The 24,202-nt window shown below is 43.1% G+C and overlaps 1 protein-coding gene across 2 annotated transcripts in view; it reads left to right on the top strand.

Annotated features, from left to right (window-relative positions):
- Window positions 1-24,202, top strand: part of TTK (TTK protein kinase) — a 98,493-nt gene that overhangs the window by 37,744 nt on the left and 36,547 nt on the right. For both annotated transcript variants that reach the window (XM_054021397.1, XM_054021396.1), the window contains exons 9-14: window positions 674-773; window positions 9,635-9,761; window positions 13,824-14,002; window positions 14,214-14,353; window positions 18,289-18,415; window positions 20,582-20,674. In XM_054021397.1, the coding sequence (XP_053877372.1) occupies window positions 674-773; window positions 9,635-9,761; window positions 13,824-14,002; window positions 14,214-14,353; window positions 18,289-18,415; window positions 20,582-20,674 (766 nt within the window). The remainder of the gene's footprint in view (window positions 1-673; window positions 774-9,634; window positions 9,762-13,823; window positions 14,003-14,213; window positions 14,354-18,288; window positions 18,416-20,581; window positions 20,675-24,202) is intronic.

The raw sequence follows: 24,202 nt of genomic DNA, 5'->3' as shown, positions 1-24,202 counted from the left end.
CAAATGACCACTCAAGTAAAATCTTTGTACCGGAGTATAGGTCGGCTTGGAAGGATTAGATTTTTATTGGTAAATGCAATTTCACCATGTGCATGCAAACTAAGGAAAAGCTATTATAATTATAGAAATGTACAGATAGGTAAAGTAAGAAAAATGCTACTTGAAAGCTTAGAGTTGAAGGATATTTACTTTATGTATGTTGACAATTTTTGTTTTAATGGTTATAAAGCTTTGTTTTGAATTTGTTCCTATTATTAAATAATTCTTTGATCCCCTCTTGTAATTTCCTGTAACTGTGGAAAATTAAATCGATAATCTAAAAAAGCTTAAGAAACATATCTATTATTATTCAAAACCCTTTAAAAAAAGGGGGGGGCGGGGCAAACAAAAACCTCATTATTCCAAATCTACATATGTACCCATTTACTAGGGAAGCAAACCAAGTAGAACTCCTCATATGGAGGGGCTTCTGCCTATCATGGGATAATGTGTCATCTGTTTAGATTTTTATATTGTACTCATAACTGTGCTATCGGAACATTCTCACTGCTCCTATTATTTTGTGACTTCTGTCCAGCGTTTGCACAACTAGCTCAAAACAGGTGAACATTTGTCCCTACATTTTGAAGTTTGAGGTTTCTTTTACTGTTAACGTTGTCTTTTATATAAACAGGCAGATATCTGGCTCTAAATGCACAAATTTGATTACGCCTTTCTTACTGCATGCACCAAAACTTAATGAGGATGATTCATATGAACCGGGAGACTTAAAGGTAACTTTATTTTTCTGTTTTAAATAAGTAATTGTGGAAACTGTTGATAGCTAAAGATGTTTTAGGTGTGTGTGGGGTGGGTGGGGGAATGAAAACAGTGACTCTGAAACCAAAAAGAGTTCTAGTAATATGAATTTAGAAGCAAGATTAAATTCATATTTAGAGAAAAGAGGAAATGTGTAGGACTTGTGCAGGAAAAATAACTAATGAATCTGTTTATATCCTCACAAAAGTTAATTTATTTTTGGTTTCATCTTTAGAGACTGATACATTGAAAAAACAACAAGGAGTCCTTGTGGCATTTTAGAGACTAACAAATTTATTTGGGCATAAGCTTTTGTGGGCTATAACCCACTTCATCAGATGCATGGAGTGGAAAATACAGTAAGCAGGTATAAATATACAGCACATGAAAAGATGAGAGTTGCCGTACCAAGTGGGGGATCAGTGCTAACGAGGCCAATTCAATTAGGGTGGGTGTGGCCCATACCCAACAGTTGACAAGAAGGGGTGAATATCAACAGAAGGAAAATTACTTTTTGTAGTGACCCAGCCACTCCCACTCTTTATTCAGGCCTAATTTGATGGTGTCAAGTTTGCAAATTATCCATGGCACTGATTGTCCCCATACTGGGCACCTCAGATCCACCTAAGCGCGTGCTCTCTCTGCACCATGCTTGTATCAGAACTGTTCATCTCTATCTTGGCAATGGAAATTGATGATGGAGGTTCATCATCATCATCCTTCACCCATCGCATCACAATACGCTGCACCTTGAGATCAGCTCCCCTACTGAATTCATCCCTCTGACAAATTGTGAGAGGTGGTCACTAAACTATCTCCAGTACACGTGCAGAGATGAAGCACACTGGAAATATCAGCTCCACTTCCAGAAGAGGACTACACCTCCTCCTACTCCCTGTCAGAAGTTCATAGTGAGGCATCCTCCCCAGAATACCTGTTGCTTCTCCTTGGGTGGTGCAGTGGTTGCAGGCATTTGGCATCCTTCAGGAGGTCCAGACAGCCATAGACTTCCCTTTCAAGAACAGTAAACTTTTTAACAGTACCACTGACAATACCTTACATACTCTAAAGGAGTGTAGGGCCACATGGAGATCCCTGGGCTTTTGCAGCCTAGCCCAGGGGTTCTCACTTCATTGCACCACGACCCCCTTCTGAAAACAAAAATTACTACATGATCCCAGGCGTGGGGACCGAGGTCTGAGCCCACTGAAGCTTGAGGCCAGCCAAGCCCCACCACCCCAGGCAGGGGGGCCAAAGCCTGAGCCCCGCTACTTCAAGCAGGGTGTGTGTGTGGCAAAGCTGAAGCCCAAGGGGCTTCAGCCCCCGCTGGCAGGCCTGTAATCTGAGTCCCGATGAAGGCTGAAGGCCTCGGGCTTTGTCCCTGGGTGGTGGGGCTTGGGCTTTGGCTTCAACCCCAAGGCCTAGCAAGTCTAATGCCAGCCCTGGCAACCCCATTGAAACAGGATCCCAACCCACTTGGGTTCCCGACACAGTTTGAGAACTGCTGTCCTAGCCCCTAAGAGGAAGTTCTTGAATCAACAGCAACAGATCCAGACAGCAGCAGTACTACTTCTTTGGAGTCCCCGAGGAAGAGGTCACATTTCCACCTCAGACAACTCCACTTCCTCTTTGACTGCTTCCCCATCTAGAGCCCTACAGAGAAACATCAATTTTGACATGCAGATCAGGAGTTGCATATTTAGAATCACTGGTTGGTCACCCTTCAGTTAGCTCCCTGTTTGGTAACTGCCTCTCCCATTTATGGGCAGTTTCACTGTGAGTCACAACAACAAGTACCCAGAGTTTTGTTTCAGAGGGGGCGCTAGCCCAGTTAGGTTGGGCTCTGAACCTAATACGCACTTTACCCCCATCCGTGGAATACCAAGGATCCTGAGCAAGTTGAAACAGGATGTGGACTGAGTCATCCTGATAGAACTGGCTTGGGGCAGGCAGTATTGGTATTCGTATGTAATGAGTGTATCCATTTGATGGCCCATCACTTTACCAGCTCAACCGGACCTGGTCTCTCAGTGCAACAGCAAGTTCCACACCTGGACCCAGTGTAACGTCTCCTGACTGCCTGGATGCTAGCTAGCTGACATTAGGACATCTTACTTCACAGCAGAAGTAAGATATCGGACTGTCTGCTTTCTCTAAAACTCTCTGGCCTCACTCAGCTCAATATGGGTGCTTCAGGCAGTAACATCTGCTAATCACCCTCTGGTCCAGTGGTAGACAGTCTTCTTGCACCCAGGTATCAAGATTATTTAAGGGGCTTATTAATGTTTTCCCCTGTTCAGGAACCCTCCTCTATCATGAGACCTTAACCTAGTGATGTCAAGCCTGAGGGGGAACCCCCCACTGAAAACCAGCTATGTGCTGCTTCTTCGAGTGCTGTCCCTGCGGGTGCTCCACTTCAGGTGTTCGTGCGCCCCTGCACTCGTAGTCGGAGACTTTTCGTAGCAGTGCCGGTTGGGTTGCACGTGCGTAGTCCCCCCCCCCCCCCCGTATCCCCCTCCAACGGGAATGCCCGGTTTCCCAGGCTCTCAGCGCCTTGCCTCCAGGCTCGGAGTGCCTGTCCCTGACAGCCACGCTTGATGTGTTTGCTGCCTGTGTCTTGGTGCCTCCGGCGCAGGCACTAACAAAGTGTTGCATTGCCTCAGGCTCACAGAAAGGCAGGGAGTGGAAAGGTCTCTCAGACCTGTGTCGGGGCATGAGGCTTGGGACCCCCCCTCCCCACTTCACCAGCCGCAGCTTCGGACAGGAGTGCTTTCTCCAACCCCACATTGGAGTGCCCCGCCAGGCATCACTCGAGGAAGCACCTGGGTGGGTCCCCACCGCAGGAATAAAAAACAAACAAACCCACAGCCGTCCCACGGATGATAATAGCAACGGCTATGCTGTCAGCGCCAGGCGCTCCGGTGCCTGAGCGTTCTGGCACCGCTGCAGACAGAGGCTTCGGAGCCCCGTGCCTCCACGCCACAGCTGCTCCGCGGGCAGGTATCTAGTGCTGGCACCAGCTATGCGGTCAGCGCTGGATGCCGAGGCGGTGGAAAACCCCGGCACCGCTAGAGCCAGAGACTCTACACGAGCCGGCTCCGACACAGGCACTATGGGAAAATCAAAACCCATGCCTCTGCACCGCAATGTATGTTCATTCCACGGGCAGGCATCTAATACTGGCACCGGCTGTGCTGTTAGCATCAGGAGCCAAAGTAGTGGAAAATCGCGGCACTGCTGGCACTGTTAGAGCCAGAGACTACAAGAGCTGGCTCCAACACAGGCACTATGGGGAAATCAAAACTCCGTGCCTCTGCACTGCATTTTATATTCGTTCTGTGAGTGGGCATCCAATACCGGCACCAGCTGTGCTGTCAGCACCAGGAGCCAAAGTAGCAGAAAATCCCAGCACTGCTGGCACCATTAGAGCCAGAGACGCTACAAGAGCTGGCTCCAACACAGGCACTAAGGTGAAACCAAAAACCTGTGCCTCCATACTGCAATCTACAAACGGCAGTGCGGCGCCGCTATAAAAGGTGGCTTCTTCAAAGGTGCACTGACAAGGAGGCAGCCCCAGGGGCCAGTCAAACCAGCACAGCAGCAGTTCCTCAGACAGAGGGTTCTGGTATTCGGCTCTGCCCCTGATCCCTCTATTTGCGGTACCGATATGAGAATTATACCCTCGGCACCAAGTCTTCCTCTGTCCCCAACATCACTCACTGTCTCGTTCCTTATTTGAAGGAGAAAGATTGAGGAAGAACAGGGAGTTATTCCCCCATCGGCTCCTATCCATCAGGAGTCAGTCAACCCAGGAGTCTCTCCTGGGGCATATTATGCTGTCCCCAGGTACTTACAGTGGTATGGGGACCCCCTATGCCGCTCCCATCCCAATGGGCAGACTGGACTCCTTGGGTCATATGCCCCACACAAGGGGGGACTGCCCACCACGGCCAGACCCAGCACACAGTAATTCCCCACAGCTTCTGTACCAGCACCTTCAGTGGTACCAGGGGAAGAGGAGGAAGAACCTCCCCCCCTGCAGGGGACATCAATTACTCACTTGCCATCATTGTCCACAGAGGACACCTTTATGCCTCCTTCCCCTAATCTAGGGGATGATTTCAAACTGTTCAATGACTTATTTGAGAGGGTGGCCTTTTCTGGACATCTCCCTTGAGGAGGTCCCTGTGATACAGCATGGGCTAGTGAGTTTTTTGCATACATCTGCTTCGTTTTAAAAAAAAAAAAAATCCCTTCATATGAATGAGGCACTGATGAACCCTGTAAGGGTCATTCTGTGGACCCTTGCAGATGCCCCTCCAGCTGGTGGAAGGTCCAACAGGAGGTGTGTACCAACAAAGGGCGTTGACTTCGCATCCAGCGCATAATTTCTTAGTGATAGATGCAGTCCAGCAACGTGGCATGCAACAACAGCCCTGAAACACAACTCATGATAAGGACTGGAAAAGACTTGATCAGTTTTGGAAATAAGGCTTGCTTCTTGGCTGCCCCTCACCGCCGCATAGCCAACTATGCGACATTACTAACAAAATACAACTATACAAACTACACAAAAATGTCCGAATTGATTAATTGTATTGCCAAGGACAAGGGAGAACAATTTACAACACTTGATTCTGAGGACAGGGCTGCAACATCTGTGTCGACGGTGGTTGTAATGAGAAGTTCATGGCTCTATCTTTCTGGCTTCCCCAAAGAGGTGCAATTCATGGTGGAAGACTTGCCAGCCCAAATTATTTGCCAAAAAGGCAGACGATTCACTCCACTCACTCACGGACTCACAAGTGACTCTCCAATCCTTGGGAACCTATAACCCCAAACCGAAGAGGAAACAGAGAAATTACTTTACATCCCAATGATACCACCAGCCAATGTATTCACAGCAACAGCGGTGATTTGACTCACAGGGTCGCAGACACGGGCCCTGAGGGGACAACAATCTACTTCTCAAGTTGCATACCAACCATCAACTCCCCCTAACAAGAACTCTGATGGATGGAGACCAATGCTCAACCTCCGATAATTGAACAAGTTAGTCAGAAACACGATTCAAAATGGTCACACTATACGCTATAAGCGACTGCCTGCTAAAAGCATCAACCCAGCAAACAGCATTGCAAGCCACCGAAGAGGTGGTAACCCTCTTCACGAATCTGGGCTTCCTAATAAATACCAAACAGCCCACTCTAACAACAGTGCAAGAGCTGAACTTCATTGGGGCCCACCTCAACTCTTTCGAGGCTATAGCCTCACTACCGAGACAATGTTCTTTCACTCTCACCAGCCTCATACCCACTGCGTGAAATAGCCCACAGGTATCTGCCAGGACTTGCCCCCATCTCCTTGACCACATGACAGCCACAACATTTGCTGTCAGACACACCAGATTAAACATCCGTTGCCTACAAGGAAGGCTACGTATCAACTTTGTTCCACAAAGGCACAGCATAAACAAACACCCCACGATATCGGGCAAAACTGACCAACATATGCACGGGGGCACCCTTCATTCAGACCACAAATGCCTCACTCCTGGGATGCGGAGCACACCTGCACCCACATTCTATATAGGGCTGCTGGTCCCCTGCGGAATCTCTTCAACATATAAACCTATTGGAACTTCAAGCTGTCCGCAACGCTTGCTCCCAATTCCTGCCACTCCTCAAGTCCAAGGCTATTTGAAGCCTTAGCTTGTATGTATTATATATACAGACAAGGGGGGAGCACACTCACAGTACTTCTGTGTGCAAGCCATAAAACCCTGATGATGGTGCATCAGACACAATATCCACGCCACCACAGCAGATACCTTCAGCAGACAAATTTCTCAGGACCACAAAGGGAGCTCGACAACACAGTACTCCTGTATGTATTTCAACACTGGGGGTTCCCCTCAGTAGACTTTTTATTAACTGCACAAAATACCAAACACCTTCGTTTTTGTTCCGGTGCAGGTCTCGATGTGCAGTCGTTAGGCGATGCATTCCTCCTTGAGTGCAACGCTCCCCTTCTCTATGCCTTCCCTCCTATTCCTCTCTTGAACCAAGTGATCCACAAGATCAGGCTGGATGGGCCACAGTAATTCTACTATCATGGTCTCCCAAACCATGGTATCCTTACTCCCTCAGCATGACCGTGCATCTATTAATCAAACTCACACTTCTGTGTCACCTGGTGCCCCAGGACTCCGACTGTGTCCTGCATCCACAGAAACTGCATCTCAGAGCATGGCTCCTCCATTGCTCACAGAACCTGAGCTGACCTGTTCAGAGGAGGTACAAAATATAGTTACACAGTTGAACAGAAATGAACTGTCTCCCATACACCCTGAACGGGAGACGAGTTAAAGCCTGGTGCCAACTAAAACGGATGATTTCCATCCAGGGACATTACCCTCTATACTGCGTTACCTATTAGAACTCAAACAGTCAGACCTATCCATGAGCTCAATAAGTCCATCTACCTACCATCACAACATTCCACCCCAAGGTGGATTGCCATCCCGTCTTTACCCATCTACTGACCCAATGTTTCCTCAGAGGACTCAATAATGCCTACTCTGAACTATGTGAGCCTACTACACCATGGGACCTGAACCTGGTCCTTCGAATCATCACCTCTTCCCCATGTGAACCCAAGATGACATAATCACTGCTACACCGTTCTATGAAAGTAGCATTTCTTGTAGCAATGACATCTGTCACACGTGTGGGAGCACTTTGGGCTTTCATGGCAGAACCCCCATACATGGTCTTCTTCTGAGGATAAAGTCTCCCTCAGACCACACCACTAAACCCCACACAGACAGAACACATTACACACTCCATAATTTGATGTTTGGAGGACATTGGCTTCTTACATAGACCGGACTAAACCATCCCATAAATCACCTAGACTGTTTCTATCCATCACTGAATGCTCCAAAAGGAGCACCATCTCGAAACAAAGACTTTCCACATAGATCCAAAATCGCACAAAACTCTATCATTAGTGTGACTGCCAATCCCTCATGGGGATTCACTCACATCCCACTAGAGTCTTATCAGCCTCCACGGCTTCCCTGCACAATGTACCTATCGCGGACATTTGTAGAGTTGCTGCCTGGGCCACAGGCCATACCTTTAGACAGCACTATGCCTTAGAGCAACAGGCAACGTCTGATACCTCCTTTGGATGCTCTCTACTATCGGAGGTCACGACTTCAACTCCAAAGCCCCTCCTTCCATCGGAGGGCACTGCTCTGAAGTCACCTAAAGTGGAGCACCCACAGGAACAGCACTCGAAGAAGAAGAGAAGGTTACTCACACTGTGTAGTAACTGAGGTTCTTCGAGATGTGTGTCCCTATGGGTGCTCCACTACTCTCCCTCCTCCCCTCTACTTCAGAGTTTCCTTATTAGTCTCTGCAGTAGAGAAGGAACTGAGTGGGGGTTGGTTGCACAGCATCGGTTAACTGCCTGCAGCAGCGCGAGGCAGGGACTATGCACGTGCGACCCAACCAGCACTGCTACTAAAAGTCTCTGACTAAGAGCGCAGGGGCACTTGAACACCTAAAGTAGAGCACCCACAGGGACACGCATCTCGAAGAACCTCAGTTACTGCACAAGGTGAGTAACCTTCTCTTCCTCTATCATTTGTCAGTCATCACAATGATTAGAGAAAACTGGGGAGATGCAGGGTGGGCCTGCCATATAGCTTTCCACAAGGACAGTTGCCCTCAGGTCTCACCCCATGCTCCTGCCGAAAATGTTCTGACGTCCATATTAACCGATCTGTTCATCTCCTGGTTTTCCCTGAATGAAATGAGACTCCATATGCTGGATGTTGTAAGATCATTGTTTTTATTTGGACAGGTCTAAATCATTCAGATGTAGTGCCATGCTCTTTGTGATGTTTGCTGAAAGGGCTGAGGGACAATTGGTGTTGGCACAAACTCTCTAAATGCATCTTGGACTGTGTTAAGATTTGTTATGGCCTGGCCAAGAAAGACCCATATGGACATGTTAGAGCTAACTCTACCATGCCCAAGCAACCTCAGCCGCCTTGGTGGCCCACTTAGCTAACGTCCCCATCTCAGATATGCTAAGTGGGGATATGTAGGTCAGGTCACATTTTCACATCTCACTGTTCACAGGCTTCTAGATTGGATAGAAACTGTGGTAGGTAGGCCTCTGTTCTCACTCCTCTTAGTGCTGGGATGACTGTTTGCTACATATCCAGAGTGGAATCTGTGAATAATCATTTGAAGAAAGTACAGTTACTTATCCTATAGTAACTGGTTTTTCAAGTTGTTTCTTCAAACATTCATTCCCTTGCATTTCACTTTGAATTTCATATATGAGGTGTTCACAAGATTATTTTTTTTCCTAAGCTAGTAAGGAATGATGAGATAGACAAATGAAGAAAAGTCTCTTGTCATAAATAATGCAATGTGCAGTGGTAGTCAAGAAGATAATATGAATATCAGGATTTATTAACTAAAAAGAGAATGCTCAAGATTTGCAGATTTGTTGTTGGCATAAAACAATTTACAATTGGATTAAGAATACTAAAACTATTTTATTGGTTGCTTCACTTTATTTAAAAAAGGGAAAAAACATACCAGAAATAGGAAAATTTAGAGAAGGGTAATAATTGGAATGATTACACAGGTGTAAACTTCAATGTGTTCATATATTTAAAGTTTAGAACTAATAATGTGTTTATTTGGTATGGGGTATATCAGTGGCAAACTATTATCACAAGGAAATGACTTTTAGATACTGTGTTTGAGTTCTTTTTCTTGATGCTTTTAAAAATATATATTGTTTTCTTTAGTCCTTACAAGATGAAAGCTCTGTACAATCACAGATATCAGATGAAGAGAGTTTAGAAACTGCAACTGAATCAACTGTAACCCTAAAAAATAAAACAGATTCAAGTCTTGCAACAAAAAGAAAAGAAGGTAATTGTCCTAATAAGACTAAATTTTTACCAATCCAAAATGGAACAAGCATTTTAAGTGGGCTGTTCTGTTTAGAATGTCTGCTAAAGGGAACCTTATAATTAGCCAATACTTACTACTTTTGTGATGAGGGAAGAATTTAAAAATAAGAATTCCTCTTTATTTTTTGTGGGGTGAGGTTGGGCAAAGTCAACCTTCCAAGAAAGGACTGTAAATGCACCTCTACCCCAATATAACGCTGTCCTCGGGAGCCAAAAAATCTTACCACGTTATAGATGAAACCGCGTTATATCGAACTTGCTTTGATCCACCGGAGTGCGCAGCCCCGCCCCCCCAAGGCACTGCTTTACCGCGTTATATCCGAATTCATGTTATATCGGGTCGTGTTATATCGGGGTAGAGGTGTATGTTTAAAACTGAAGCTTGATAACTTATCACCACTGAGTGCAGGAATTGTAACAGATGTGCCTGTATATAATGTTCATCTACTCTGTCCTTGCTAGCTCTTTGTGAGTAGGCAGGGTGTTGAAAATTACATGAATCCTGACCTTTGGAGAGCAAGACTTTTGGCAATTTGAATATCATGCTTGCTCTCTCTCTCCCCCGACCCCCCCCCCCCCCCAAAAAAAAAGCCAAGGGCAAAGTCCCAGCTCCTCAGCTAAACAATACAACAAAGTTGGAGGATACTATTTCCTATCATCAGACTAGATGGATTACTAGACTAGAAATGGATGCATAACTCTTATCTAGGTTACCAGCATGAATTTAGCCTTCATCAGTAGTAACTAAAAGTAGCTCTGGCTAAAAATAATATATTGACCAAGGGTAAAAAATTTTAAAGTGCCCAAGTACCATTTTCAAGAATGACTGAGGCACTTGGGAACCAGAGTCTCACTGACTTTGTCAGGTTCTTTTAAAATGTTACCCTACATTCCTACTTTTGAGTCTTCTGTTTCAAATGTGAAACAGATTCGCTCTTTGATCCCTTTGAGAGCCATGAAATGAAATAGTCTTCTTAAATAAAGAGCCTGTAACATGCCTTTTAATATTTTTAAAAACATTGGTGATGATCTCATCAGGTGAGGTAGTATGTAGTGGATTCAGTGGGTTTTAATAAATGCTTCAAGGTCTTGTACAGCATTTTATGTTCCCTGCCTTGAGGTATTTGCTATTTTCTAAATCTACATAATATGGAATGTGAAAACACTTGTCTGTGTATTTTCTTTCCCCTGAAGAATATCTCATCTCTGCCACAATTTCTTTCTTTATAGATTTTATAAATGAAATAGACCAGAAGAATTATTTTGTTATATCAGCTACCTTCCAGAGACTAAAGACTATCTCTTCCCTTTTGCTCTTAGATAGCTGAAAATCCCTAAGAGATCTTCAGGCAACTCTAATTTATCTTTCCCTTGACAAAATAGCACTGAGTTAATTCACACTTTCAGTTCCTACAAACAAAAGTCAGATGAACATATTAGGCATTTTTGGATCTGGCTAATTACCACTCTTATTTAATTGTGTATAGGGACAGGGAAGGCGAGACACTAATCAGTCTCAGATATTGGAAGTTAAATTCAAAATTCCACTGCCACGTGTTTTAAAACTGCCTCAACTCCCCCATTCTGGTCCTGTATTCTAGTATTCATACCTTTGGTCAAACAGAATAGAGTAAGTCTTATTTGCAGTCAACACTTCTCTTTAATTGGATAGATTGCTGTTTTGTCCCCTCCTTTTTTCCACTCATTTCTTCAGTTGAAAAGTGGTTCTTCTGTAGTCTCTGGGGCAGACGGAAAGAGACCTGACCCTGTGTTTGCTGCAAGATTATGCAGATTATCATTGTCATCCTACCTGCATAGTCCAAATACCACTACTAAGATAAAATATTACCTATAAACGTGTGTGTGTGTGTGTGTGTGTGTGTGTGTGTGTGTGTGTGTGTGTGTGAGAGAGAGAGAGAGAGAGCGAGTATGAGTGGTAATATTGATTAAGAGTCTAATTCTTTATTCTGTTTAAGAGGCAAAACAAATGTAGAAGCCTGTTCATAGTAAAAATGGTGATATTGAAGCCTCAGATGGTATTCTGACCCTATATTTAAATTTTCAGTGAGAGCAATTGCCGCCGCTGTTAGGATTAGTATCTATTTGTGTCTGAGCACTAGCTATTTAAAAAAAGAAAGGAAAAAAAAAAAAAGCTTCAGCACCAGCTGAGTGCCCTAGATTCCTGTCAGCAGTATTTCATATAGTTTAAAACTTTTGCTAATTTATTATAGATAATTGTAATATTTTTGATAAATCCTGGAAATATTCTAAAGCTCTACTTGAAGACTCCAAGCAGTGGACAAGATATTACCCTACTCTTTAAAACTGGGTGATAGAGAGCTTGTGACTTAAACCACCTTCTTTTTACCTGTTCTTTTTATAGTGTTTAAAGGACACAATTTCTGGGAAACTATCTAAGTGATCAAGGTCTAACAATGAAGAACAGCTTTGAAAAAACCTAATAATTTAAAAGGATACTTGCAACCACCTCTTTTGCTCCTATTAATTTTTTTCATTGGGTACAAAATGCCCACACAAATTTTAACAAAATGCTTAATAATCCTCTTGCTAGTTTCTGATTATTTCCAACAGCAGAATTTGATCAGTCATGAAAACACCCGCTGTCTGTAGTAAAAATCTATTACAAAAAGTAGTTCATACTCAGTAAAACATTTTTAAACTGCACAACTCACCCACTTCTATTATATGAAAATAACAGTGTGATTAGTTTATATACTCAAAGGCTGATTAGAGTTAGTTGCAGAGACTGTCAAAAGGTAAAATTTTTTTTAGCATTAGTTATTTATATAATACATACATGAAAAGAATTAAGATTGCAAAATCAATCATTCAAAATGTAAGAAATGCCTGAATTGAGGATGTCTGTGCAACTATAATATGACCCCCATGTTCATATACATTATCATACAATCTTTAATTAAACGATCATACATAAGGCTTCGAGTTTGTAACGGAAGTCATGGATTCCGTGACCTCTGTGACTTCTGCAGCGGCCAGCTGCACCGGCCGCTGCTGGGGCAGTTTCCTCCTCCCCTCCCTCCAACCCCCCTGCAGTAGCAGGAGTTTGGGTGGGGCGAGGGAGGGGGTGAGGGCTCTGGGCGGCACTTACCTCAGGGATTGTGGGGGCTTCCGGGGGGAAGTGGCGACATCTCTCAGCTCCTGGGGGAGGCCTCCACCAAGGAGCTGAGGGATGTCGCTGCTTCCGGAGAGGCGTGGAGCTGGATAGGGAGCCTGCCAACCTCCCCCAACCCCCACCCCAGCACTAGCAGGGTCCCAGGATGCCCCCCTCCGAGCACCTGCGGCACCCCCGGGCCACCTCCCTCCCCAAGATTTAGTCAGGAGTATAGACTGGTCATGGGCCATGAATATTTGTTTACTGCCCGTGAGCTGTCCATGACTTTTACTAAAAATACCTGTGACTAAAATGAAGGCTTAATCATACACAGTTTTTCGATAGGGTCCCCTTGCTTCATTCAAGGTGCAGAATGCATGACACTCAATGAGAGATTCAATATTTTGTTTTCTCCTCCATTATTCAATGGGTGACCCCATGCCTTATTTACTGTACACTATTCAAACCCTGCTCTGAAGACCGAATTATGAATTTCTGCGTGGGTTTTTAATGTGTCCCTCATCGCTATAGTATTTGAATATTTCAGAAACACTTAGTTTCAGCACACCCCTGTGAGATAAGGGGGTATTATCCCCATTTTACTAATGGGGAACTGAAGCACAAACACTAACGTTGAAAATGTCCACTAATTTTGGGTGCCCATTGTGAGCTGCTTAGGATCTGATTTTTTAGAATACTTGCCATTATAGAGCACTTTATATGATCATAACACAGCTCCCACTAACTTTATTTGCCAATGTGAGCACTCACCCCTTCTGCGAATCAGACCTCTAGGTCAAATTCAGCACCCAGAAAATGAGATGCACATAATTTGGTTTATTTAAAATCTGTCTCCTTTAATAATAGAAGAAAAATGACTTATTTCAGAAACAAATGTGCAACATCAGGAGCAAAGTATACCAGAGTTGAGGTATCTGGAAAATCATGAGCAACAGTCCAGTTCTCTTGGAAGTAACAGAAAACAAGTGGAGCAGTTAAAACTAAATTGTGTTACATCTGCAAAGAAATGGGAGATTCCAGAAGTGACACACAAGAGCTACACAGAGGTGACTTCATTATTTGCTTGTATAGGAATGTAAAATGTGGTGGTTTTGTCTAGTCACTTTCTCTTGTTTTCTTTCATATTGCTATGGATGCAGAAATCTACAGTGCTACATAAAAGCTCACGCTCACTAAGTAATACCAAAAATTTGAGACTAATGTGCTCTTACTCTACGTGAGAATTTCTGAACTAACAACCTACTTTACTGTTGTTAGGGAAAGCGATCAAGTTTTGAACAGCCTATCCTTCCCATTTCAAAAAGATCATCGCCAGTAGAAGCTGCTCCTAAAAGAAAAGATCCAGTGTATTTTTGTGGAACACCAAGCAACAACAAGCTGAATGATTATATGGCCTGGTAAGGGGGGTGTGTGTGTGTGTGTGTTTAAGTTTGTGTTTAAATGGACTTACCACAGTAACTTTGTAATACTTTTATTAAGATAACTTAGTTTAGGGCCTCTAAATTGCAAACCTAAAGTTTAGATGCTACTACTGGGGTAATTCTGCTCCAAAAAAATAAATAATTCTATGCACAATATTTTAAAATTCTACCAAATTCTGCATATTTTATTTGTCAAAATAACACAATATAATCATGCCCGTTTCAATTACTTTGGAAATGTATTTCAAAATACCTATTAGCAAGTATATCTGTAACAATACAGAGACACAAAAAAAGATTCAGGTAATGGTTTTATTTGGCAGATTCCTTACTAGGCATATTAATACAGAACTTTGAGTAATTCATTTAAACTACACTACAGAAATGTATTTCCCACCCCTCAGAAGCAGTGAAAAGGCTTTGTGGAGTTGGGGTAATGGAGGAGCTGAGGGAGAGGGGGAAGGAACCTAGGAATGAACCTGGAGGGTTGTTGTCTATGGGTGGGAGAAGTATGGAATAGGGGTTGTTTTTTGGGAGGGGCGGGGGGGTTGTTAGGGAGTTGGGAAGCCTCCCTCATGCAGATGCTTGGATTCAGCCAGGATCTCCCATTGAGTCAGGCACATTTGCCCCTTTTCCTGTGTGTCCTGCAGCCCCCTTCGACCATCCCCATGTGTCCCTGCCTCCCATCTTCCTGTGGCCCTCTGGCTCCCCTCCCATTCATCCCCTGGCTCAATGCTGTCACTCCTCTAGTTCCTGAGCCTGCACCCCAGTCTGTCCCACCCCAGTAGCCCTTCTGAACCCCAGTCTGTGGCCCCCTGTAGTCTCGTGTGCTCCTCTCTGTCTGTCCTAACCTGGCTCCATGGGAAGGGTGCTGTTTGAACGCAGCCGCCTGCTGGCTGTTCTGGTGCCACAGCAGCCTCTGATGGGTGAAAGGCAGAAGTGCAGCACTTCTCGGGCAGAATGTCTGTGCCACACATGAGTTCTGCATGTGTGCAGTGGTGCAGAATTCCCCCAGGAGTAAAAGAGGCTAGAAAAGATTTCTATGCATCTTTATGCATGGTATCAGGAACAGCACATCACTCTAAGACATCAGAATGATTTTAGAATATAAGGAATTGTTGGCTTCAAGTTCCAAAATCAGGACTTCAATACTAAATCTAAACAGTGGGTCTTCGTTACAAACACTTAAACGTTGATATCTGGTCACTAATAAAGGACACTTTATCTTTTAAATCCCTAATTTTGGGATTGATTAAAAGACCCATATTGGGTTGAACAATTAACCTGCATAATTTTGAGAAACCAGTATTGTAGATTCTGGAGTAGTTGAACTTGAGTTTCCTTTCTGGAATGGTACCTTTGAAGAGTGTGTTCATGTATTGGGAAGGAAGTGGTAGGAGCTGGAGTGAGGGATGGGAGGAGAGAGAAAGGAGCCATGGGAAAACAAGGGCAGAAGGGTTTGCAAGGACTAGAGCACTCTCCCATCCAGAATGTGGACTAGATCCCAGGATTTCTGAGTCTTGGCATTCCTCTGCCGTTAAGCATATAGCTGTGAAACTGGCAAAGTGTCTCTCATTCCTCTAATAACTGGCCCACATAGAAGCAAACAGCCTATTACTGCTACCAATTACTGTTAGTTCAAGCGATAGAGATCTGTGCTGTGGATCCTGTGCTGTGCCAGCTCAGCTGATGAGCCCATGTGTGAATCAATATGATTCCACATAATAGAATTTTTTCAGAAACTTAAAACAAAAAACTACATGGAGGTCTGATCTACGCTAGGGAATTAGGTCGGTATAACTATGTTGTTTGATTGTGAAAAATCCACCCCCTATGAGCAATGCAGTTAAGCTGACCTAACCCCCTGTGTAGACAGCACTAGGTCAATGGGAGAATTCTCCCATCAACTTAGCTACTGCCTGTTGAGGAGGTGGAGTACCTATGCCGAAGGAAGATATCTGTTGGCATAAGTAATGTCTTCATTGAAGCGCTACAGTGGTGCAGCTGTGCTCCTGCAGCATTTTATGTGCAGAAAAGTGCTAAAAGAACACAGGTGGAAAGTTAAGCTCTCAAAAGTAAGGAAATGTCAGAATTAAAGGTTGCCCGTGCAACCTTTAATTAGGCACCTTGTGAAAATGTATTGTCGCTCTTTAATTATGTGATTTCATACTCATGGACTGTGCTCTGGGAAGGGATCCGAATTGCGTAGTGAATGAGGATTTTTATAACACCCCTGCCTTGTTTGTTGTGGAATTTGGAAGATATGAATGAAGTAGAGGACTTCAGGAAGAGAGTGGGTTGTCTCATGGGTGAGGTAGTTGAATGCCATCCTGGATTCCATTTTCACTTCTCCCACCAGGTTTGTGTGTGATGCTGGGCAAGTCATTTAAACCAGACTTTTCACAGTTGCCGCTAGGTATGTCCTCCTCATTTTCTTGGTGCTGAATTTTCAGAAGGGCTGAGCATTGCAGTCAAAAGGAGCTGTGCTTTGAACATACTAAGTACTATTTAAAAAAAAAAAAAAACCCTATGTAATTTTAAACAAACAAACAAAAACAAAAAACTCAGTCCGAGCTGTGTTAAGTTGGTCATCTAAAATTAATGGACACTTTTCCCAGTTTTGGTCTTACACAGAGATGATCAGTTCCCTATCTGTAAAGCGGGGATAATATACCTTACTGGGATGTTATGAAGATGCATTAATGATTGTGGAGCACTTGGATACTTTAGTGACAGCACCATAGAAAAACCCATAAGGAAATGAATAATTCTGTATTCAGTGAAGAATGGCTTGCAGTAAAGGATGAATGGGGCTGCACTGAATGATGATGATTAAAAGAAATATTGTCTGACTGCGTGTTCAGTGGGCACAATTCTTTGCACTGAATGAGGCATGGGTCCAGTGGAAAAAATAGTATGTTGGGATGTAATTAAAGACTGTATCGTAATATATATGCATAAGATAGCCAAACTGAAGACTGTGCAGTGAGCCTTAATTCTGGCATTTCCTAACTTTTGAGTGTTTCATTCTGCAATCTTAATGTTGTTCTAATGTGTTATCTGGATATATCAACATACACTGAGTGACCAAGACTTTTAAAAACCTGCTAAGTCTATACATAGGTACCATAATATGGACCTTGGTGCCCAACTTTAGGCACTCATTTCTTCACATTTTGATGTTTTACATCTTGACCAGTCTCTTCATCCTAAAATGTGTAAATTTGAGTAAAAGATTGTGAGCTTGAAACTAAAGAATTCCAGGTATAGGTCTGAACCAAAGACTGCCTCTGAACATGGTTAGGTTTTCTAACTATTTTGTATGTTCATTTCCCAGTTTTTTTGGGCAGGAGGATAATACCTCAGAGAGGTGTTTTGATCAATTAGTTAACATTTATGAAATATTTCTGAAGATTAAATATTATTTGTGTTTACTTAAAGGTACTTCACATTTGAGAGGTACTTTTTCATCTCAAGTTTGAGAGCCTATATATAGTAAACTGTACTAATGAATAGGAGCATGAATATAGTAGTGACAGGCATTCAGTGACAGACTGGATAAACTCATGATTTTAGGAAGTACTACAGATTTCAACTTGTAACAGACCTACTTTCATACTAGGCATTGTGACCTAGCGGATATGGCATTGGACTGGGAATTAGGAGACCTGGGTTCTTATTCCCAGTTCTGCTGCTGGGTGATTGTGGGCAAGTCACTTGACCTGTACCTCAGTTTCCCCATCTATAAAATGTGAATGATACCTCCTTTTCTAAAGTACTTTGAGTTTACTTATGAGAAACATTATAAATAGCTAGGTGGTGGTGGTAGTAGTAGTATTTATTATGATATTTTTGTAGTGATACTGATTAGGTACAAACCTCTATTTGATGATGACAGATATTTCCCACAGTTTCAGAACTCCAGTTGTAAAGAATGACTTCCCACCAGCGTGTCAAGTGTCCACTCCGTATAATCAGGTTCCATATTTCCAGCCACATACACCAGCAACTCCATTTCAAAGCCAAATTGGCTTACAGGTAATGTAACCTGAATTGTGTATCCTTGCATTTGAAAATTTTTTTTACCTCTTCCCAAGATTTTTCAGCCCCACATTTCTCTTGATTCAATAAGGGAGAAGTGGGTGTGTGTTTTGTATAGTTTAGTTCACCTTTACATTTATGTCTAAGGCTGTTGTAGATCACCTACCTGGAGCAGGAATATGGTAGAGTTCATATTGCCGTAATCAGAAAAGAATAACTATTTTTACCTCTATGCCATTTCGCTGAAATTTATATTAACTACATTAGGTCAGGACTTGAAAAATCCCTTAAGCCATATAAAAAAAGATTTCTTGGGAGAATTCAGTCAATATGTGTGAAATCTAAGCTTCATTTTAAAGGTGGCGTGGAGGACTTTTTAGTCCTTTACAGTTGTGAAAGTAGTCTTCCAAATGTAAATTAATGCAAGTGCGGTGATGTCTTCACGAGTTTGCCAACAGCTCGCTTCTGTATCTCTCTGCTGCAACAGCCAATTGAATTAAAGTAGAACTATCTAATGTCCATTTTTCTTGCTGTTGTTTTAGACCCTTTTGGACAGAGACAAAACTAGCAAGAATAAGGTGTGTTTCACTCTGCTCAGGTTTGGAAAGTACTGGAGCTATACACTGCCGAGAAGGATCCAAAAAGAGGCTAGCAGAAGGGTAGAAGGCAGAAACTTCCACCTTCACAGCATCCAGCAAGCTTAGGGAGGCAGAGGGAAAGGGGAAATAAAGAGATTATGGTCCTCCTCCCTGCTAGTAGCCAGTGTGATTTGAGGGGTCAGTTTCAGAAACATGTTAGCAGGTGACTGTCTGAAAAATGGAGTAACTAAGAGTCCAGGGACAGGATCCTGGTAGGAATCCCACTACTTATGGGGTTGGGGAGTAGGCTGGACTTCTCACTAGGGCATTACCCCTGGGCAGAGGGGCCCATCTTCTTAATTTTAATCCTCTGGCTATTAGGTGACTAAGAATTTTTTCCTCTTTTTTTCAAACCCTGTGCAAGGGGAAGGGTGAAATTGATGGAATAAGTTAGAAAAGAGAAGTGGGGGAGAGGAAGAGACAGAAAATGAGAGATGGATGTGAAGCGCACAATACAAAGAGAGAAAGGAGGAGTATAATGGAGTGGAAGGAGGAAAAAGGAAACTTTAGGACTCCAAAAACAGTGCAGGAAAAGATGCACCATGATCTATTATATTAAAGTAAAAGTGGAATGAAGCCAAGAAAGGAAAGAAAGTATACAGAAATAATGAACATAGCAAGTTTTTTTTAAACTTACTGAACAAAAGTGAATTGGCAAAGTATAAACTGAAAACAGTACAATATTGTTTTATTTTTTAAATGCAAGGATTGGCTTTGGATACATAGGAAGTATCATTACATAAAGAGATATTTCCGTCCTCAAGATATTAAGTGTTGGGTGGATTTTTCAAGCCCTGAATTAAGTGCTTTGATAGGGAAAGCCACAAAGATTTTTGTAATTATATTGTTACTTAGCAATATTTTGATAACCTTCATCGAGATTTCAAAATCTCCATTGAGAAAATAAGTGTTATCTCATAAGTATATGTTGCTGTCCGAAAATATTGATCTGTCTAACAACAGTCATCTGCCAATTCTGATAATTGCTAAATTCGCATAACCTTAATTTAGTCAAGAAGGTTTCTCAATATCTAGATTTGAAATCTACCAATGGCTGAAATTCAAACTGACGCACATATGTGTTTTCATAAAACAAATGCCATACTACTTCCTCTTTTAATGAAATACAACTTTTTTTTTTTTTTTAAACTAGTACATATTTTTGTAATCCAAAGGCAAATTTTAGAATGGCTCAATGACACGTCTCTGATCTGGTCAAGAAGATGTATGTATAACATGGTTGTAGCTATCAAAAAAATAATTTAAACTGTTCTTAAAGCTGTCTCGTCAAGTACCATCTTACGAAATGCCAGAAGTAAGATTGCCCATGAAATCTTAGTTTTGTTCCCTGATGCATATGCATTGATTAATTAAATTAGCTTGGTTTTTCCCCCCACAGTACTGTTCAGGGCCTGGGATGTTTGCAGTGCAGTTGGTATGTTTACAGTATTAATGAGCAAGCTTCTAGCAAGTTTCACAGCACCTGCACAAATAGCTATTTTCATTTTAATTTTTCTGTATGCAGGTTTCAGCTTCTATACCTACAAATGAATGCCTGGCCATTAAAGGAAGAGTATACACCATATTAAAACAAATAGGTAGCGGTGGCTCGAGTAAGGTAGGAGATTTTTTTTTTTTTTTTAATCTTTAAGACTAATGGAGCCCATTATTTGTAATCTGCCTACTTCTGTTCAAATATGTAGCTCATGGGTGTCAAACAGATAGGTCATTTGCTAGAGACAACCTGGATGATGTATTAGGTGACCCACATAACACATTCAGATTCTTCAGAATCTTACTTTTTACTAAGTGAAAGCGTAGTTTCTAGCCCTCATAGCTGCAGGGAACATTCCAAATGTGACCAGAATTTAACCACTGTAATAATGTCTGCCTGAGTCTGCAGACAGCCTGAAACAGTGACAGGTATGTACACCCATGGCCCCTGTTAATCTAATTGCAGTATCAATTTTCAAGCCCAGTGATGACTTGTTAATGTGAACATTAGTGACTTTAATCACTGGTCACTTTTGTGACTGGAATAGGAGTAGTAGGTGGAAGTGAAGCACGTTGGGTTGAGACCTGGGAGATGCTAGAGGGAAAGAAATGTGGAGAAAAGACAGGAGATTCTCAGAGACAGGAAAGGGAAAAGGAAATGGAGAGAGGAGGATGGGGAAGAAAGAGAAACAGATAGAAATAGAAGAGGTACCTCCTTTTTTACTGCGTAGTGAATGTGACAAAGCTCTGAACAAATAATGACTATAGTCAATGGGAGTTGGGCACCTAACTCCCTTAAGTGCCTCTGAAAATTTTAGGCTAGAGTTAACAAACATTTAAAAATAGGATTCCTCCCCCTCCCCCCCCCCCCCCCCCCAGCTTTATCATGTATAAATGCCTGAGCGGCTGTTTATCTAGTTTTTAGAAGTTAAATTTTCAAAGGCTCCTTAGACATATCGGTGATATCAATTTTTACCTTTCTAAGACCTCTGTCTCTGGGAGTTTCTAGCATCCCTTCCACCTGCCAGCAATGGAAACTCTGGTTCAACAATAACTGTTAAGTCTCTCTGATATGTTGTCAAGGCTGAATCCCCACTCTGTCACTCCGAGGTCCAGAAGGTAGGGGCCTGCAAGGATTCTAAAAATTAATATGTGCCACTCCAGGCTTGGATCAAACTCCCAAGGTTACAACTTTTCTCTGTCCTTGGCTTGGTAAACGCTGCCACCACCCAAATGCAAAAAAACACCTTTGAATCGAGGAAGGAGCACTTGGGAATTCCTCTCTGTGGGGTATCCTCAAGCCCTTTCACCCCCGCTCCGGGAAGAGCTGAGAAAGAAAACAAAGGAAATTAGCTGTGGCTATCAGCTAATCAAACAACATGCACAAACCTCTTAGGACACCAAAAATCCAATCCTGTTCTTAAAAAGGTAAATTTTATTAAAAACAAAAAGGGAAAAAATACATCTGGAACTTAGGCTTTTGCTAGATTTTAAAAGAGCAATTCCAAAAATCAAGCACCCAAAATAGCTTTCTTGGGGAGTCAGCTTAAAGGTTACAAGCAAACAAAAGCATGTGGGGTTAGCAGAGAGGAGATCCACAAACAAAATAAAAGAAATAACCCTAATCACGTCTTTTTAGACATTCCCTAATTTTACTTACATATCTGAGGCTCCAGATAAGTAGGTTCGAGATATGAATTGATAATTTATAATCATACCTGGTTTAAAGCTAGGGAAAGTTTCTTTCCCAAGTTTAAAAGTTCTAGCTTTCCCATTGGCTCTTTTGGTCAGGTGCCCACTCCTTTTCTTTTACCTGTGGGCTTGTTAACCCTTTACAGGTAAAGCAAGCAGAGAACAGACCTCAAGAGGGCTTTTACAGCTAACTCGCTGGCTGGGTGTTCATAAATGGGGGCTACCCCCTCCTTCATTTATCACATATGTAAAGTCATGTGATACCAATAGGTGTTGTGGTACCGAATGATGCTGCAGCACCAATATATGTTGCGGTACCAAGTGGGATAGTGGCACTGAACTGGGTTGCTGTCGCCAGCGAGTGCCACATTCTCCTAGAAAGGAGAAATCCTCAGAGTTCTCCTCCAGATCCTCTAAGAAGAGGAGCTCTAGTTCCCCTTCCAGGGATTCTCCCTCAGAAAGACCTCTGTCTCTGGCCAGATGTATAACCTTGGAGAGGTCTTTCTCAAGGCTTGGTACAGTAGCGGCAAGAGGCTCCTTTGGTGCAGGTGAGGTGAGAAAACACCACAGTGCTAAAGGTAAACAGGGCTCTGGGAAGAATCTGGTGCTGTTGGCTGGGGTATCAGCAAGCACAGAAGACCAGTACCATTGCACCTGACTCTAGTCTCCGTCATGGTACTGTGTCATGGTACTGTGTATGCCTCCAGCCTCTTCCCTAGGCCTAGGTACAGTCTAGGCCTCTGGTACAGTCAGAAAAGGACAAACACCCGGTACCACAGCCCCGCTCAATGCCATTATCACACTTGGTACTGCAACATCTATCAATGCTGCAGCAACATTCAGTACCCAGGATTTTAGGTACCAACAAGACTTAACAGTGACTGCTGAACCAAAGTCTCTGCTGCTGGCAGTTACCAAGCACCTTTCAGTACTAAGAACCTTTGGTCTCCAGTTCCTTTTACATCCCCAGTACCATCGCCTCCCTTTTCTGTGGGAGCTCCTCCATTAGACGAAGAGAATGGTGACTATGAACTTCCCTCCACTTCATCTATTTCATTGCAGGATTCTCAGATGCACCCTTACGCTGAAAGGGTAGGGAAGATGTTCTGGGGCCTCATGACTTCTGATGGGAGCAACCCTGGATGCCACTCCCTCACCCGTATGGACCTCTGGCCATATTGGGATCCCTGGCCAGCTTATCCTCCATTTTCTAGGGCCCCGACCCTATCCCAGCAGGATAATAAAGCAATCCAAGCTTCTCCTTGAGGAACAGGAGACCAGGGTAGACACAGAAGCCATGCCTCAAACCACAATCTCATCTTCTTTGCCGAATGAGACCCTGATGCCTCTTCTTCCACCATCAATGTTTGATGATTTTCAGCAGTTCCAGGACTTCGTTAAGCAGGTGGCAGACTCTCTGCAGATATCCCCTGAGGAGGTCAAAGAATCCCAACACAAGCTGTTGGACATTCTGCGCTCTGTGATACCATCTAGAGTTGCCCTCCCTATTAATGAGTCTCTGCTGGAACCATTTAGCAAACCTTGGCTACAATGACACCCACTTGTAAAGGGCTGACAAAAAATATTATGTCCCCATCAAGGACTCTGAATTCCTCTTCTCTCACCCACTTCCCAATTCTCTGGTTATTGACACAGTGAACAAGGAAGGCAAACAACTCAATTAAAAGTCCACTCCCTGCAGCAGAGATTATGAATTATCAAGTGCTGATGGCTAAGTAAAACTTCACCAACTACACAAAGTTTGAATCATTTATTGAACACCTTCCTCCAGATAAAAGGGAACAATTCCAGGCCACTGTTGCTGAGGGACAGTTAGTGGCAAGAAGACTGTTGCAGACAGCTCTCAATACTGCAGACACTACAGCCCGTTTCATTTCCGCAGTTGTGATGGTGCATAGGATTTCCTGGCTACAGTTGTCTGGCTTCCACAAAGAAGTCC

This window comes from Malaclemys terrapin, chromosome 3 (assembly GCF_027887155.1).
Source record: "Malaclemys terrapin pileata isolate rMalTer1 chromosome 3, rMalTer1.hap1, whole genome shotgun sequence".
Classification (NCBI taxonomy): domain Eukaryota; kingdom Metazoa; phylum Chordata; order Testudines; family Emydidae; genus Malaclemys; species Malaclemys terrapin.
This window is presented reverse-complemented; position numbering and strand designations above follow the sequence as displayed.